The 17,921-nt window shown below is 43.3% G+C and overlaps 1 protein-coding gene across 2 annotated transcripts in view; it reads right to left on the bottom strand.

The window, feature by feature from the left end:
* Positions 1-17,921, bottom strand: part of Xpo6 (exportin 6) — a 114,775-nt gene that overhangs the window by 55,619 nt on the left and 41,235 nt on the right. For both annotated transcript variants that reach the window (XM_028879886.2, XM_037210782.1), the window contains exons 3-6: positions 16,078-16,190; positions 15,068-15,265; positions 5,827-5,986; positions 2,855-2,932 (exon numbers count right to left, since the gene is read on the bottom strand). In XM_028879886.2, the coding sequence (XP_028735719.1) occupies positions 2,855-2,932; positions 5,827-5,986; positions 15,068-15,265; positions 16,078-16,190 (549 nt within the window). The remainder of the gene's footprint in view (positions 1-2,854; positions 2,933-5,826; positions 5,987-15,067; positions 15,266-16,077; positions 16,191-17,921) is intronic.

Genomic DNA, 17,921 nt, shown 5'->3' with positions numbered 1-17,921 from the left:
TATATTCAATACCAACTACAGATAATACTGAACACCAAATGTAAAATATATATTTAAAAAAAAATGTCCAAGTGAGTTACAGACTTAAACCAAAGACAAAGCTTCATAAGAAAAACAACAAAACACTAGAATCTGACCATGGTCAAAGGAAAGATTTACTGAACAATCAAAACACAAACCTTGACAAAAAATACTGCTGAGTTTAGCAACACATTACCAAATAAGTTTCTCACTGATGAAAAGGATTATAACCAGGAAGATAGCAGACTCTAAGAAGATAGCCACAATAACTAACACTAAAAATTTAAATGTGAAAAAGAACTGTTGCCCACCACTAGCAGCATCCAGACATACAAACAGGTGATGGTTATGAAGAAATGATTTTCTAAACAAATGAAAAAGGTCAACTGGCCTATGAAGATATGTCAGGCTCAGTCATTAGAAACGCAGCCTAACAATGGCAAAATAGGACTGTTGGCAAATATCATACAGAGCAAGAGAAGCAACAAGAACGAACACATAGCTCTGCCACAGAACCTGACATTCCAGAATCCTGTTAGCACTCCTTCTGTCAAATGACTGTTCTCTTCTAGCATATTCCAAAGCAACCTCACACCCATCTATGGCAGACAGATAGAGGCTTTTGTACAGGGGCAGCTGGAGGAAATCTAGGCTTCTTGGTGAAGTCAGAAGACCAGCAAGACACTGAGGACATACACCCCATGCAGCAAGCAGGCAGAGGCCTGTGTCTAAAGGCACAGGTCACACACAGGAGAGAAAGCAAAAAGACAAGTGTTGAATGAAAGGTCAGCATCAGAACACACAACACTACCATATTATTTACACAGTGAAATATATGGGTATCAATCACTTTTCACAAAAAGCCACACATTATATACATTTCTGTCTGTTATGGGAAAGAAGGAATGGGAGAATAGGTTTGAAAGGGGATTAAAGAAAAAACACACACACACACAAAATGAAGTGGGCATGCAATGGCTTACAAAATAACTGTCCTTTCTGCCAAGTCTGACAATCTAAGTTCAGTCCACATGGTGGAAGGACAGAACCAACAAAACTGTCCTCTGGCTCATGGGACGACAGAGAGACATACAGAAACAAAAAGACAGAGTCAGAGAGGATAAGTAGCCACCTACAAAAAAGAAGATGGGGAGGTGGTGGTGGTGGTGGTGGTGGTGGTGGTGGTGGTGGTGGTGGTGGTGGTGGTGGTTAGGGCAATAGTTTAGTGAGCAAAAGCACTGGCCATGGAACCCTAACTACCTCAGCCTAACCCTCAGAGCCCACAAAGAAAGCCAGATGCAGTGTACAGCTCTAACTCCAGCACTCATATGGCAAGAACAGAGTCAGAGATAGGAGAAATCACCCAGAAGCTCAGGGGCCAGCTGGACTGGAATACACAGCACAGACACAGAAACAAGAAACCCTGTCTTGAGCAAGATGGAAGTAAACATCGACTCTTGACAAGTTGTCCTCTGACCTCCACATGTGCAGCATGGTACCCATGCACCAGTGGACAAGACCACACACACACACACACACACACACACACACACACACACACACACACACACACACCAAGGTGTCTCAGTGCTACAGACTGCACAAGTTCATTACCTGGACTGATGACTTAAACTTTTAAATTCAAGTATTGCTACAAAACCTCAGTTCTCTTTACATCTGCAAAATTGTTTAATCATTCAAATACTGTAAAATGTATACCTGCTGAGCCACCAGAAATACATACGTGAAGACAGCTTTGTCACTAAGCACAAAGTTCACACATTATTGCAGGCTTGAAATATGCTCTAGAATTCCATTTCTAAGTAGTGTGAAAAATAACGAATGTTTTTCAATCTGAGTACAATAAGCAGATTGAACAAGTAGTGTTCTGTGAGCAGCCTTCAACCCAAATCCATGGGGTGGTTTTCAGTTCAACAAAACTTCTGCAGGAATCCTAAGTCCATATCAATGCTGCATGAACAGCCTGGGGCATAGAGGGTTGATTTCAACAGCCCACTTCCTCAACAGTGTGGGGAAATACAAGACTATTTCTCATAATCACATCAGCTTTTACAGGAGAGGAAGGTGTGTACTAGCTCCAGGCTGTGCTCTACCTGGAAAGCTTCTTTGGCCATCTGGTATAAGCAGAAGCACTCACACAGTGTTTAAAGACTTCATTGACTTACTCTCACATCCTCAATTCTTTACATGAACAATGTAAATTCAGCACTAAGTGCTGCACACTGGTCCCGTCCCCAGTTTGCCCTGGCAACATGACTTTTCCCCCAGTCAACAGGTTGCAGCTCTGTAGAACAGACTTCTCGAGCCCCTAGCTTATAACAAACTCAGTACAAACAAAACAGCCAGGGATCCTGAAAACAACAAAGATGTCCCAGAGCAGAAAGGACAGCAATTATGAACTGGCAGGGGCAGGTCAAACTGCTCAGCAGGTGCTTTCTCCAAGCCTGACAAGCTGAGTTTGATCCCCAGCTTCTGAAAGTTGTCCTCTGTGTGCAGTGTGCACAATAAAAATAAGTGTAAAAAGTTTTAATAGTAAATTGGCAGAACAGAGATGGATGGCACAAGATCAAAGGTGCTGTCTTCATGACAGACAAAAAAGAAGCAAAATGTGCTGTTCAAAATATTGTATTAGAAAGTCCAAGTACTCAGAAGAACACAGTACAAAGGCAGCTCCTCAGAAAACATGGACAGAAAGGCCAAAACAAATTAGGGAGAACAAACATCTGTACCCTAGGTAGATTAGCTATTGCTATTTCCAGGTGAGAACCTATGTCATTTAGCCAGGAATACCATAGTGGGCAGCAGACCATACCACTTTCTCCTGAGGTCGGGGATGGTGGTGGGGTGGCAGCAGTAACACTGTGTTTGTCCCAGACAGTTTCCAAGATACCTACCAAGAAAGGATAAAAATTTGAGAGATATTAAATCCAACATATAAAAAACAAAACAAAAAACAAAACAAAAAACTCCTGTTATCACTGATCCAATATCAGTATTCACACATCCCTTCCTCTCTGTATCTACTTCCAGCTAAGACCTGTGCCTCCTCTCTATTCCACTTCTACCTATCTCTTTTCACACATTTATGGATACAGTGTGCATGTTCACATGTGCATTTGTGGGCATGTGCATGTGAAGGCCCAGGGTTGATGCTGACAATCTTCCTCTATTGCTCCTCCACCTTATTCTTTCAAGGGAGGGCCTCTTTCCTAGTACACTAGCCAGCTTGCTCTGGAAGCTGAGGCTGAAATTACAGGAGGGGTACCCCACCTCCACAGCATTTGTGTGGGTTCTGGAGATGTGAACTCTAGTCCTCTTGTTTGCAGAGCAAGTGCTTTAACTACGAAGTCATGTCCCCAGCTGTATTTTGCACACTTCTGTCCTAAGTGCAGGATTTCCACTGCTTCGTCTGGATCTTGCTGTGTGGCTTCTCCCTACCGTTTCCTCCAACCTTGTTCTTTGTTAAAGCTACATGATTGCTGCATCTACTAAGGGTCACTAATCCTCTCTGGACATGCCAGGGTTCTAGAACACTACCCAAGCCCTTCCCTGGCATGTGCTGTCATTCTTTCTCTGCTTTCCTCTGGTTCATTACAGCTACCTTCTGCCCATCCATCATTTACATATTTATCTTTCCTCTAGTTTCCATTCTTATCCTGACATTCTTCTCCTATTTCACTCTCTCTGCTAGGGAAACTGTGTTGTGCCTTGCTTCAACCAAATGTCCCCCAGCCCAAAACTCCTTTTAACTCTACACATGAGATCTACTGTTATATGGGAGGCATTCAGAAAGCAGGTAAGGAATCCAATCACAGATCAGTGCAACCAAATACTTCCTGGGTCATACCACTTGCATACCCTAAACTCAGCTCTTTACCCCTACAATTCTACCAATGATCCCCATACATTCCTTACCAGGTAAGTAGCACAGCCCACAAAACTTGGTACCTGGCCTTTATACACTTCCTTCCCAGCCTCACCTGATCCAGTCTTCCCCAATACTGTGTCTTCAATACACACCATCCTCCCTCCTCACCTCCATTCTGCTCTCCTCCTCTAAATCTCAACCTTCCCTTTCCACTGACTGCTACCTGTCTGTTCCTCCCATTTCCACTCAGCTGTCCTATGTCTCGGGTAGTCTTCCTAATCCTTGGATTTACCTCCACACAATATATCGATCAACTCTTAAAACATCACTTTTTAACTGTTTACTTGCCTCTTCCACTAGGGTGCAAATTCCCAGAAGACAGGACTTGTTTGGATCCTTTGTGCATCCTGACAGAGGCACACAACATCACCACAGAAGCTCATAAAAATATTCCCAAAGGCCAAGTGTGGTGGCTCATGCCTTTAATCCCAGCACTTGGGAGACAAAGGTGGGTAGATCTCTTTGAGTTTGAAGCTAGCCTGGTCTATACAGTGAACTCCATGCCAGACAGAGCTACATAGTGAGATCCTATCTAAAAGCAAACAAACAAAAAAACTGCCCCCTCCAAATATTTATTGTTATAGCATGGATAAACCTAGAGAACCTATTAAGTGAAGAAAGCCACACATAAAAGGTCATATGATACGATATATGATATGATATGATTATAACACTTTATGAAAGGCTCAAAACAGACAAATCCCTATGGACAAAAGGTAGATGAGTGATTGCCAGGGACTGGAGAAGAGAACAGTGACCTCTTGTGGACTCAGGGTTGCTTTCTGGGGTAACAAAAAAATGTTTTGGAATAAGGGCAATGGCTGTGAGGCTTTCCAAAGCCCTTAAGCCTCTGAACTGGCACAGTTTAAAGTTAATGTGTGCACGTGTCTGAGATCTGTTCTCGGATGGTTTCATGTCTGTAGGCATAGAATGCAGGGCACGTGCATAAGACATAGTCCCGACTATAAACTTAATACCCAGTTGATAACAGTAAGTCTGTTTTGAAATGAATACATTCTGAGGTCTGAGTTTCCATCTGGGATCCAGGGAAGGATGGGGCCAGGGAAGCAAGTGCACCCAAGTTCCCCATCATTCATCATTCTTTCAGTCTATTTTGAAGTACCTACCAGATGCCAACCACTAAAACAAACATACAAAAAGAGGGGAAAAAGTCTTGGATATCCAAATAGAAAAGACAAGATGAAACAGCACCTTCCCATTACAGATTCAAGCAGCAGTGACTTCCGGGCACCTCAAGGGCCTAGTGGCCAGCAATCTACAAACCTTGTTATGTAAGCTCCACCACAAGGCATCCCAGTCTCCAGGGATGGTCCTGCCACCTTCCTGCCTCTCTTCTTTCCCCTCACACATTGCCATGAAACTCTGATTCGACACTGGGATGAGATGCCACATAAGACTATAACCTAGGGCACGAGGGCCAACACCACACCTGTCTCACTTCTCTACAGAGGAAATTGTTTTTATCTTGCTACTCCTACCTCTCCTAATCTTAAATTCAAATTACTTCAAATACAGAGCTTGCTACCTACCTACTTAAATTACACTATCAGCATGTGAATTACATTCCTACGACCTGGCATGCATATATATATATACACACACACACCCCTACCTCATTAGTCACATAGTGAGGACCAATGAAGAAAAAACTATAAGCAATTAAGTTACCAATCTCCTGTGAGGTCTTACCATGCCCCAGTCTGTGGACCTGAGGCTAGGAAACCACACTAACTAACTCTTCCCACACTTACCCTCAGTCAGCAATACCTAGACGGCCTCGGCTCTGCACACCTGCAGCCAGCCTATCTCCACGCACCACCAAGGCACTCACTCACCTGTCAAGAGCCCAAGCACTGTCTGCACCTGGTCCAGCAGCAGCTTCCGTAACTCCTCCTTCCGAGCCACACTGAGGTCCTCACGGGGACAAGCTAGCTCTTCCGAAGTTGTCTTCAACATGATCAGCCCAAGGGGGGTTGTCACAGGGGACTGGATCAACTGACAAGAAAAAGCAAATTCTAAGCAACATAGAACTAATGAGCTACAAGGAGGATTAGTAAAATTCAACTGTGAGGTGCTGAACTTCATATGGACTACCTCAAGCAACACTTCTGAAAAATAATTTAGAGGATCATTCATGAAGCTTTGCTTTTTATTCTCATGTTAGGGCCAAATTCTACCAGCAGGAACTTAAAAAGCAGCTGGAAGCAATCCTCTCCTATACCAACAGGACAATCTTTGCACAAGTCCAAATTCCCAAGCAAGGTTTAGTTATTTGCATAATAACCAAGAGATACAGAGATACTCATACTTGAATGACAGACAGTTCTGTCATGGACAGACCACATCTACCCTGGTGGTCTTTTAAGATTATACTAGACCTGAAAAATTCCTACCAGCTGGTAGGTCTGCTGTGGTTTCTCCACATTTAGATACAATACAGTTAAGACACATAAAAGCTTAACACAGTGTCGCAACTGCCTATAGTATTCAGTGTGGTAATATGTGGTACAAATCTGTAGCCAAGGAACCAGAGGCTATACCATACAGCCTAGGTATAGATCAGGCTCTGCCTACCATGCAGTTATGTGCAAGTGTACTCTATGATAGTCATCCAACAATGCACTTTTTATAGTGTCTCACTGTCAAGGACACCATGATGATATGCATGTTAGGGATACAAATATTTTCATACTAGTGATAATGACAGCATAGATCAATTTGTGGTATCTTTTCAATATTCAAGTTAAATGAACTTTATAGTTCTAAAGCTTATATTTCTGACCTTAGCATGTTTCGAGAAAATTTAAAATTAACCATGAGGTAAGGCTAGGTGTGGTATCACACACTTGAAATCCCAGCAGTCATAGGAGACGAAGGCAAACAAATCAAGGGTTTAAGGCAAGAGATAGCATGGTGACTCTGCAGGCAAAGGTGCTACCGAAGTCTGATCCCTGGAACCCACCTGGTGGAAACAGAGAACTGACTCATTTAAGGTCTCCTCTGACCTTCACATACATGTTAATCTTCATCCCCTTGCCAGAACAGATAAATATAATTTTTTTAAAAAAAAGTTTAAGGGCAGCCTGGACTACATAGTGGTCTCAAAGGTTTTAATTAAAAAGGAAAAGAAACATGTGGCAAAGCAACACACATCCATGACATTAAACAACTATCATGGTCATTGAGTTTTGGGGACAGGTCTCACTATGTAGCCCAGGCTGTCCTAGAACTTGTGGTCATCCTCCTGCTTCAGCTTCTCAGATGCTGGGATTACAGGCATGCCTGGCTACAGTAAGAGTTTCTCAAATACCCATGTAATAAATTTAGTAACTATTCCTATCTCCTGTGATACTGTCTTCTAGCAGGAGATGAGATACACTTTCAACAGCCTGATGCTACTTAGAGCATCCTACTTGTGAGAGGTTACCTATACAAAGACCTACACTACTTGGCACAATTAAAAAGCAAACAATTTCCAGAGTACCTCACCCTTTTCTTCAAGCAGGTATCACTTTCAATTCAGCTCTTCCCTGGCTGTTTTACTTATGATACACAAAGTTTCTAAGCTTTAGAAAAGAGGACACTTAGGAATTGCATTAAGACAAACCAGATACTCTTCATTTCAACCAACCCAAGGCACACCACCCTTTCCCTGGAAAGTAACTCTTCCCATCACAGACTACAGAACAGTCCATCCATCCCAAAAGAGTAAGAAAAACAGCTGGGAAATAACAAGATGGCTCTGAGCGGGGTGGGGAGGGAGCACTTGCTGCACAAAACTGATGATCTAGCTGAAGTTAAAATCCTCAACAGAGAGAGAGACCCATTCCTGAAAGTTGACCTAACTTGACAGAGCATGAACACTGAGTGTGCGCCCATACATCTTCGCTCTTATTCTATCTCCCCTCCTTCACACACACAAATAATTTATTAAACTCAGTAATGGGAATCCAAGGGCAATCCCACTATGCTCAGAAGCAGCTCAAGAAAGCCGGCAGTTGCCTATAATCCCAGAAATCTAGAGGCACAGGCAGGAGTTTAGGAGGCTACCCAAGAGCCAATCAGAGAAGAGGAAGAAGGGGAAAAAAAGGAGAAGGAAGGAAGGAGGGAGGTGCTGTGCTCCCTATAAAAACTCTCTCCTGAATGCTAAAACTTCCTAATTCTACATTTTCTCTATTTTGTACAAAATTCAACTATTTCTAACACACTCAAATAATGTCTGCCTCAGTGTAATGTTTGGCTAAAATAAAGTAGAAAAGACTCTCTTTAAGCCTGTGTGGAGAATTCTGGGTTCTCAAGCCTATTCTGAGAATTTCCCTTCCTTTCTCCTTCCCCTCTTTTATCTCTATTTTCAACTAAGAACGTACTGTTTTTAAAGGGAGGGGGTTAATTTTTGTGTGTATTAGTGTTTTGCCTGTGACTATGTCCAAGTACTACCTGGGTGCCTGGTGCCCTCTCAGATCAGAACAAGGAATCAAAGCCTCTAGAACTGGAGTTTACAGTTGGTTGTGAGCCATCACATGGGCACTGGGTCCTCTGTAAGAGCAACAAGTACTCTTATCCACTGGCCAGCTCCTAAGCACTTAACCTTTCAGTTGAGAATATTCTGCCAAATACTCTACTTGGCAAGATTTACCTTTAAGATTTGTGTGTGTGTGTGTACACCTATGTGAATTTATATGCACCATAAGTGTCTAAGTGCCTGCAGAGTCCATCATCTCCCCTGAGACTGTGAGCCACTTGATGATACTGGGAACTGAATGAACCTTACTCTTCTGTAATGTAAGCGCTCTAGACTGCCATGCTTCTTTCTCCAGCCCACATGTTCCCTTTTCTTTATCATGAAATGCCTCTGCTCCTCACAGATGCGGGACACCCTACAACATGGAAAAAAATCCATCGGAAATCTTGTTCTCTTTATTCAGAGGGAAGAAAGGTCAGGTAAGAAGTCAAGTGAAAAAAGAAAGCCATCACTAGGCATGGTGGCACACACTTGTAATATCAGCATTCAGCAAGTAGAGGTAGCAGTAAGATCATGAATTTGAGGGCAGCCTGGACTACATAGCAAGACCCTGTCAAAAAAAAAAGTTCAATGGTAAAGGGTTCATTTAGCATTGCATGACCCTAGGTTCCATCCTGAGGGAGGAGATGGTAGGTAGGTAGGTAGGTAGGTAGGTAGGTAGGTAGGTAGGTAGAAGGAAAACTTTTTTTTTTTGTAGTGCTAGAGGCTAAACACACAGGACCTGAAGCATAATAAAGACAAAGTTACTTTGCTGGACACGGAGGCTCATGCCTTGGATCCCAGCACTCGGGAGGCAGATAGGCAGACTTCTGTGAATTTAAGAGAGTGGTTCTCAACCTGTGGGTCATGACCCAAGGCCATCAGAAAGCACCAATATTTACATTTCGATTCATAACAGTAGCAAAATTACAGTTATGAAGTAACGATAAAAATAATTTTATGGTTGGGGGTCACCACAACATGAAAAACTATTAAAAGGTCACAATGTTAGAAAGGACCACTGGTTTAAGGACAGTCTGGTCTGCATAAAGAATTCCAGGCCAACCAGGGCCACAGTCAGAGCCTGTCTCAAAGAAACAAAAGTAAAGAAGAAAGTAATCATTCTTGCTTTCTCTCCCTGGCTGTACTTGGACTCAGCCCTGGTTGGCTCCCTAGCTGCAGGAGGAGGAAGAAGGAAGGTGGGAGCTACACCAAATCTTATGATTACATCTGATGGAAACGGTTATACTGCATGTGAACTGAACCTGTACCGATCCAGAAGACTGAGATGGATGAAGTGGTGCCAAAGCCTAACTGCCTTGCTCTTTCTTTCTCATCATTTGATACCTCTATGAGCTGTATATGGCTGTACCATCAGTTGCCCTCCTAAATGGTGAAGAAGCTTAGCTGTGAGCAACCCAGTACCACCTTGGGGCACTTCTTTCTGACCAGTGGAACAGGCCCAAGCAGGTGGAGGTAGGGCTTTCATCTTGGCAAAGAGAGCTCTCAAGCCACCAGTTATGATGATGGTTCCACCACTGCTCCATCCAGGACTGACCCAGGCTCCTGGTTACCTTTGTTGCTGGCATGACAATTCTTGTGGATAAACCATGGCTCTAAGGCATGAGCAAAGTTTGAGAGGGACACCCCAGCCAGAGCATCACCCAGTACCGGAAATACTTCATGACTCAAGTTCCTTTCTACTGGTCCCTGCTCTTCTGCCTCTGATGTCAAGCAACTGAACTTTAAGAAACAGATCATCCACCAACTGGCCACCACCATTCTTCTTAGCCTCTCCTGGTTTGTCAATTTTGTCTGAGCAGTGAATCTTACCATAGTTTTCTGATCACCCACTAGAGTCAGTCCACTTTAACTACACGGCATGGAAACCACCTACAAAAGCATCTTCCTTATCTTTGCATCGTTTTCATCATCACCTGGCTGGTTTCCTTGCCCTTCTGGCTCCTGCCCCACACCCTGGTATAAACATTGGAACTCCCTCTCTCTTGTCTTTTTTGCTGTTCCTACATCACAACAGGAGTGACAGATGCTGTGAAACTCCTGGGCCTACCTCCTTCTACACATGGCCCACAAATTCCTAATGAGAAAGCTGGTAGAAGATGAACACACTTCCAAAGAAGAAATGAAAGGAGGAGGAAGAGGAGGAGGCTGCAGCTGAGAGAGAAGCAAAGAGCAGACCCTACCGAAGGCCACCCATTCTGAATAAAAATCTTAAGAGTGGCTAGAGAGGTGGCAATTAAGAGTATATATTGCAGGTCTGGAGAAATGTGGCTCCATGCCTAAGAGTATTTACTGCTCAGAAATGGCTCCATGCCTAAGAATATTCACTGCTCACGCAGAGGACCTGGTTCAGTTCCCAGCACCCATATCAGGTGGCACCTAACTGCCTGTAACACTAGTTCCAGAGGATGAAACAACATCGAAGGGCATCTGCATGCACACGGTGCATATAGACTCACACAGGTACATGCATATACACACCAGTAAAAATAACAAATAAGTTTTAAATAGAGTGCATAATGCTCTTTTGGAGGACCTGAGTTCAATTGCCAGCACCCATATTGGTGGCTCAAACCCCGTCACTCTAGCTCCAAGGGATCCAATGCCCTCTTTTGGGCCTCTGAGGGAGTGTGTGTGTGTGTGTGTGTGTGTGTACAAATAAAAAATCTTTTAAAAATCATGGTAAGAATGACTGAACCATTGTCCTAGTTGCCTCCCACATTAATATATAGAGTGAAAATACTAACTGGCCTTCCCTGTTGGGTCCACCAGGCTCTGGAGAGAAGAAAGGGACACTCTTGTTCTCTCCCCTTTATTCATCATCCAGGTGCCTTTAAGCCAGTCTCTAAGCAGCCTATCGAGCACGGAAGAGGCTGGTTAAACCCTCTGCTAGAGGGGAGATCTTGTTCCCTCTCTGCTTTCTAAGCTCCCTTTCTATTCCTGTTGAGACTTTTCTCACCTCTGAGGGCTTAAGAATTTGGACCTCGCTGTTTGCCTTGACTCCCCGACCTGTAGCCAGGGTTATCTTGGGCCTCATTCTGTCAAAGTTAAGCCAAGGTCCCACCTTTCTAAGCTTCCTAGCTTGGGTTACAAAGCAAAGCTGAACTGACTTTAGCGTCTTCCTTCCTGAGGCTCACAGAATGGGTGTGTGACCTTCCCTCCTCCTCTACCAAAAGGGCACTTCCTGTAGACTGCTCAGCTATCTCTACAGCTGCAGCTGCTTTCTCTAGCCTCTTCTTTCCTGTCAGCCACTCTAGCTGGTCACAGCAGAATGCAACAACTTCTAATTTGTCCTTGCTAAACGTCTGGGTTTCAGTTCCCGACACAACTGCAGCTAGTACCTGATAATCTGGTGAGGAGCCATTGCAGAGCAATTGACTGTCAATGTTTCTGAGCATTTTGATATAATCAAGGTTAAAACATGAGAATGTGCCAGATGACTAAGAACTGAAAAGGAGCCAGGTGAGGCGGCACACTCCTTTGAGGCCAGCAGTCGGGAAGCAGAGGCAGGCAGGCAGATCTCTGTGACTTCCAGGCTAAACAGTTCTGGGGTGAAATTCAAAGAGTAAGAAGAGTGACACAGGATCAACTAAATAAACTAAGGAACTAAGGCAGTCTTTTACTATTGCCCTCCCCCCAGAACCCCCCTCCGCCCCTCCCAGCAATCCTTTACTCAAAACAACTGGAGAAAATGTGCAATTCTGCACCTTTGTTGCTCTTGTATCAAGAAAGGCAATTAATTAAATATATAATTAAAATTCTAAACACAGTTTAGCTTCTGTGTTTTATTTAATTTAGCTTTTCCACCTGACTTAGCAGACAAGTACCTCTGGTTTCCAGGGAACCTGAAAGGTTCAACTGTCCGCCACTACACATCCTATCAGGGAAGAGGTAGCCCCTTTCCAGCGCTGCTTGTCCCTTAGTAATCTGGCTTCAGACAAAATATGTCTAAAGGTTTGGCTCAACAGACTTCAGAAATCTGAAGAACAATCTTACAAAAAGGTGTGCTGGCCCAGACTACGGTCAATTTCAACTTATTACTTCCTTTTCCAGTGGCCTAGAAAGGTATGAGCAATGCAGAGCTGTAAATTAGTTCTGGGTATAAACTACCACAACATAAATTGCAAATTCCCCACCAACTGTAACAATTATATTTTTGACTGCAAATCAGTCAGATCAGAAGAGAACTGAGCCAAAAGAAACTTTAGATGGATTATCTAAGGACCACTGACAGAGAAATTTATTCTAGAACCAGTTTGGTCTTGTTTATCAATCCCTAAAGAAAAACTTGCTTTACTACAGACTACTAGAAATGCCAACAACTGAGCACCATCACCCATGGCCAGACTGACTAGTTCGCATGAGTAGCAAGTGCCACTAACCAGTTAAATGGGTAAAAAGTACTACTGACTAGTTACATGGGTAGGAAGTGCCACTGACTAGTTCACATGGGTAGCAAGTGGAAAGTGATTAGAAAGGATTCTGAAAAGTATAAGCTCCAAACCTTTCACTTCACAAATAAAACCCTTTAATGAATTAAAGAGCCTTTATAAGGCTGACAAAGAATGTTTTGTGCTTTACCACCAGAACTAGTCCCACCAGGAAGGAAGCAGCACCTCTCATCTGCCACTGTCAGAACTGTGGCTCTCTGCCTCCCAATCCCTAGCTGCTTCCTTCTCACAGGCCACCACTGACATAAAAATGAATTCACCTCCAAGTATTTTCTCTGTTTACTTTAGTATTTTTCCTGATGCTTCCATATGGGCAAGTACTTGTTACAAGTCTCACTTTCAAGTTTCAGTCATTCATAATTCCATGAAATAAAAAAATATTAAACAAAAATGTCCAGAATTAAGAACTGATAAGCTAGGACAGGCAGTGGTGGCGCATGCCTTTAATCTCAGCACCAGGGAAGTAGAGCAGGAAGATCTCTCTGAGTTCAAGGCGAACCTGCTCTTCAAAGTGAGTTCCAGGACAGACAGGGCTACATAGAGAGACCCTGTGTTGTCCACCCCCCTCCCAAAACAAAAGTAGCAATAAGCTTTAAATCGCACGCCATTCTGGGTAGCACAGTAAAATCTTATGTCAGCATGTGCCAATCTATCCAGGTATGAGTCTAATGTGTCCAGGTGGTACAGGCTACTATTCTATTTTATCATTACTTGTTATTAGTAATTTATGCTGTACCCAATTTAAAAACTGAACTTACTTGCCTAAGTATGTGTGTTCAGAAATAACACAGTATGCACAGGTTCAGGACTACCAGTGTTGGAAGGCATCTAGCCACAGGTCATAGCCTTCTGAACCCATCTCTCAAGTGGTACACACCTCAATTCACCAGGTAAGACCTCTGCTCAGCTCAAAGCCTCCTTCCCAACTAAATTCTGAAAGCACTGAAGGTCTCCTTGCACCCCAAACCTAGTATAAGTACAGTATGTAAATAGTACAGTAACAAGCAAGGCTGGGACCATGCCCAAGGACAAGGGGGAAGAGTGACAGTTGCCCACTGCTATGGCTCCATCACATGCATGGCCAGCACAGGCTGGTGTTGAATACCTAGGTTGCTGAAGAGATGCACCTACTGCCATAAATCTGTAGGTAATGAATCACTGTGTGAAACAACCAAATATACCAAATTTGTGGCACGATGAGAAGCAATCCAGATGCTCAATGCCTGCACTGCTATAGCATCCAAATGACTTTACAGACAGCAGACAAAACGTTAGAAAATTATAGCTCTGGAAAGTCCTAACCTAGGATCTGGACTCCTCCCTTCTGAAAGCCCTGCATCAGTCACTGGCCAAAACCTCCTGGCCATCTCCCCAGCACTGCTCCTTCATCCAACAAATAAGGCCACAGCTTGACCCAGAGCCTCCCAATGGCAGCTGTCCCGTCTCCTGTCCTCTCTTCTTGCCCCTCTACGATCCAGACTCCAACAAGACTCAGGATTCCAACATCAAAGGATGCCTCATGTTCCTCTACATCGGCAACGCCCACTACACAGTTCTAGCACTCAAGAAGATGAGACAGGAGCTTCATGAGTTTTGGCAAGACCTCATCTCAAAAATCATAACACTAAAGTAAGAGAAAAATAAAAACTACTTTTCTTCAATTCCAATGAAAGAACGGTGAGACCCATCCCTTGCCCACACCTTACCACTCACCTCACAACTCCCAGGTCTGTGTAACACACAGCTCAGCAGCACAATAATTCTCCTAAGAATGGCTAGTTACTGCTTATGATTATTTCCTGACTCAATTCTGAAACCACTGGAACCCTCCTTTCACCTCAACACCCAGGGTATCAGGAGCCAGGCTTTCAAAGGTTTGCTGAGCAGAACATCACAGAAGCTAACAAAGCAGCTAGGCGTATTCTTCTTCCTTCTCCTCCACTACGCAAAGGAACAAGAGCATAAAGGAAGCTAATGTACTAATCCAGCCTGCAACATTTACTACTGCAGCCCCAACAACTAACCGGCAAACTCAAGACAAGGGATATAATCACTTCTACAAACAAACGATCTGTAAGATAGTTCCCCAGAGTAGATCCTTACCTGTAAAATGTTAGTGAAAAAGTCATGGTAGAACATGGGCCAATCTTGGCGTCCAATATCAACAATAACTTTGCAGAGTTTGTTCCGGATAAAGTAAGGTAAGGTTTTATGGTGAGCCAAGAGAAGTTTGGGCAAGCAGCTACGGATTTCCATCTTGTCCTGAGATGGGACCCCAAGCCACATTTTATTGATCAGATTCTGAAAAACAAATACATATCCTTTAATGAGCTGTACACAAAATAACTTGTTTTTAATTCTATAGTTCGTTATAACATGTCACATACACACACACACACACACACACACACACTCCTCTAACAGTTTAGGACATTTAACAAAAGAGAAATACAAATACTGATATCTTAGGACACAACAATCCTATCTCTAGGAAGACCTACTGAGTAACTAAAGTTGTACAAACAAACTTGCTGTTATATCATTGTCTCCAACACGTCTTACTGGCCAAGTGGCCACCAAAGAGTGACAGTAACAACTGTAATGTCCCAATATAAGTGAACAAACCAGACACGACAGCACACACCTGTAATCCAATCACCTGGGAGACTGAGGCAGGAGGTGGTGAGTTTGAAGCTAGCTTGAGGCACATAATCAAGATGCTACTCTCTACAGTCACAGCAAGGAGAGTGGGAAAGAGTGTGCTGTGAGCATGCACAGAAGACAGGAGTTAGCATGACTGTGTCTGGCGTTGGAAGATGATGGCAGAACAACCACTCTCCTTACAAAACATTTAGTCATCTTTGTCTTTCCAATGATAAAAGAAAAAGGTAAATCACCAAACATGACCTAACAATACCAGAAAGCCAACCGCCTGCCCAATCTTTATGGAGCCATAGACAAAAAGGTGTCCCCAGACACTAGGCAACTAGTCAGGGGTGCCAAGAGGGTGGGTCAAGCTACTGTTTCCCAGTCCTCATTAAAGGGAAGGCCTGGTGCCGTGGTATACAATTTCACTATGGTTTTCAGGAATATGAAATGACCCAACATCTTACCTCAAAAACCGTTAAGCTGTACATCATCACATAGTCATTCCTTGTGCTGGACAGAAAATACAAGCAGAATCTCCAGGCTCCTACTTGCTGGGCAAAGTTATTAAGAAGCTCCTCTAGAAAAGTTAACAAAACAACTATAAAAATACATGAAATTAATACAAGACCAGGCTGCCATCATTTTGAAAACATTCCTACCTTCCCATATAATGCAAATGGTGTCAACAAACAAGCACAAAACCCAGGTGAATGGATTATGCAGTTAGTACTTACTCTTGACTCTGGGGGTACCATCAACACAGGCAGTGTACCCTGACATCTCAAAGCCACTGACTTTCCTAAAGATACCTTTTGAGAACAGAGGCCTATTGCTCAAGCTCTTGTTTAAGCTCTATGTGGGACAGCAAGCCTATCCAAAATGTAAATGATGCCAACTAGTCCCTACAGGCATAAGCTACACACATAATGTTCTACCATTCTTCAGTGATATCCATACTGCCTGCACTCAGGCAACATGAAGGCTAGAGAATCGGAAGAGAAAAGTAACATTCCCAGCAGCCATGTGGTGGTTTACAACTGTCTATAACTCCAGTGCCAGGGACTGGAACTTCCTCTGGCCTCCATAGATACCAGGCATGAAAATGTACACAGTGTATGGGTGAAAGCAAAACACCCATACACATAAAAATAAAAATAAATAAATCAATTATATTTTTAAAAATAATAAGATAAGATAAAATAATAATAAAACTTAAAAATAATAAGACATAGCCAGGTGGTGGTGGTGCACGCCTTTAATCCGAGCACTCAGAAGGCAGAGGCCAGCAGATTTCTGTGAGTTCAAGGCCAGCCTAGTATACAAAGTGAGTTCCAGGACAGCCAGAGCTACACAGAGAAATCCTGTCTTGAAAAAACAAAATAATAATGATGATGATGATGATGATGACACAAAATACATAAATAAGTAAAAATCAAAAGTAAAAACCCTAAGAGTTACCAGAGCAGCTCTGACTGTACATCCAGTCAATTAAAAATGGCTCTTCTCGCCGGGCGGCGGTGCACGCCTTTAATCCCAGTACTCGGGAGGCAGAGCCAGGCAGATCATGGTGAGTTCAAGGCCAGCCTGCTCTACGGTGCAAGACCCAGGACAGGCACCAAAACTACACAGAGAAACCCTGTCTCAAAAAACCAAAAGAAAAAAGAAAAATGGCTCTTCTCCTCTCAGACCACTGACAGCATAAGCCAAAAGTCACAATTAATAAGCTACCCACCCCTATTAGTTTAGCTACCCACCATCACCTGTAGGCACAATGCTTGTTAACCACCTTGATCTATGCACTAGCCACGGACCCTGCCAGCAAGCCTGGCCTATGCAAGGTCGCCATGAAGACACTTCAGTTCTCTGCCTGCCTTGCAACCCTAACTAAATGCAAAAAGGCAGCCTCACTAGCCACTCTACAGAAGGGCTACAGAAATGGTTCAGCACTGACTGCTCCTGGAGAAGACCTAGGTTCAATCCCCAGCACCCACATAGCAGCTCATAACTTCCTACAACTCCAGTTCCAGGGGATCCCATACCCACTTCTAACTTCCTCCATGCACATAGTACACAGACATATGTGCAGGCAAAACTCATAGACATAAAATAAAAATAATTTTCTTAAATCTTAAAAATTCTGTGAAAGATGATGGCATGTCCTGATAATTAAAAAGTTTTTTTTATGTAACACAGACATAAGCGAACCAGATAATGTGAGTCATAGCTGGAAATGACATGCTGGGCTCAAGCCAGCTGATCCCTGAGCCTGGTCACAGCAAACCACTACTGTATATACTGCTCCCTTCAT

Source organism: Peromyscus leucopus, chromosome 1 (assembly GCF_004664715.2).
Source record: "Peromyscus leucopus breed LL Stock chromosome 1, UCI_PerLeu_2.1, whole genome shotgun sequence".
Classification (NCBI taxonomy): Eukaryota; Metazoa; Chordata; class Mammalia; order Rodentia; family Cricetidae; genus Peromyscus; species Peromyscus leucopus.
Note: the sequence above shows the minus strand (reverse complement) of the source record. Positions and strands in the feature narration are given on the sequence as shown.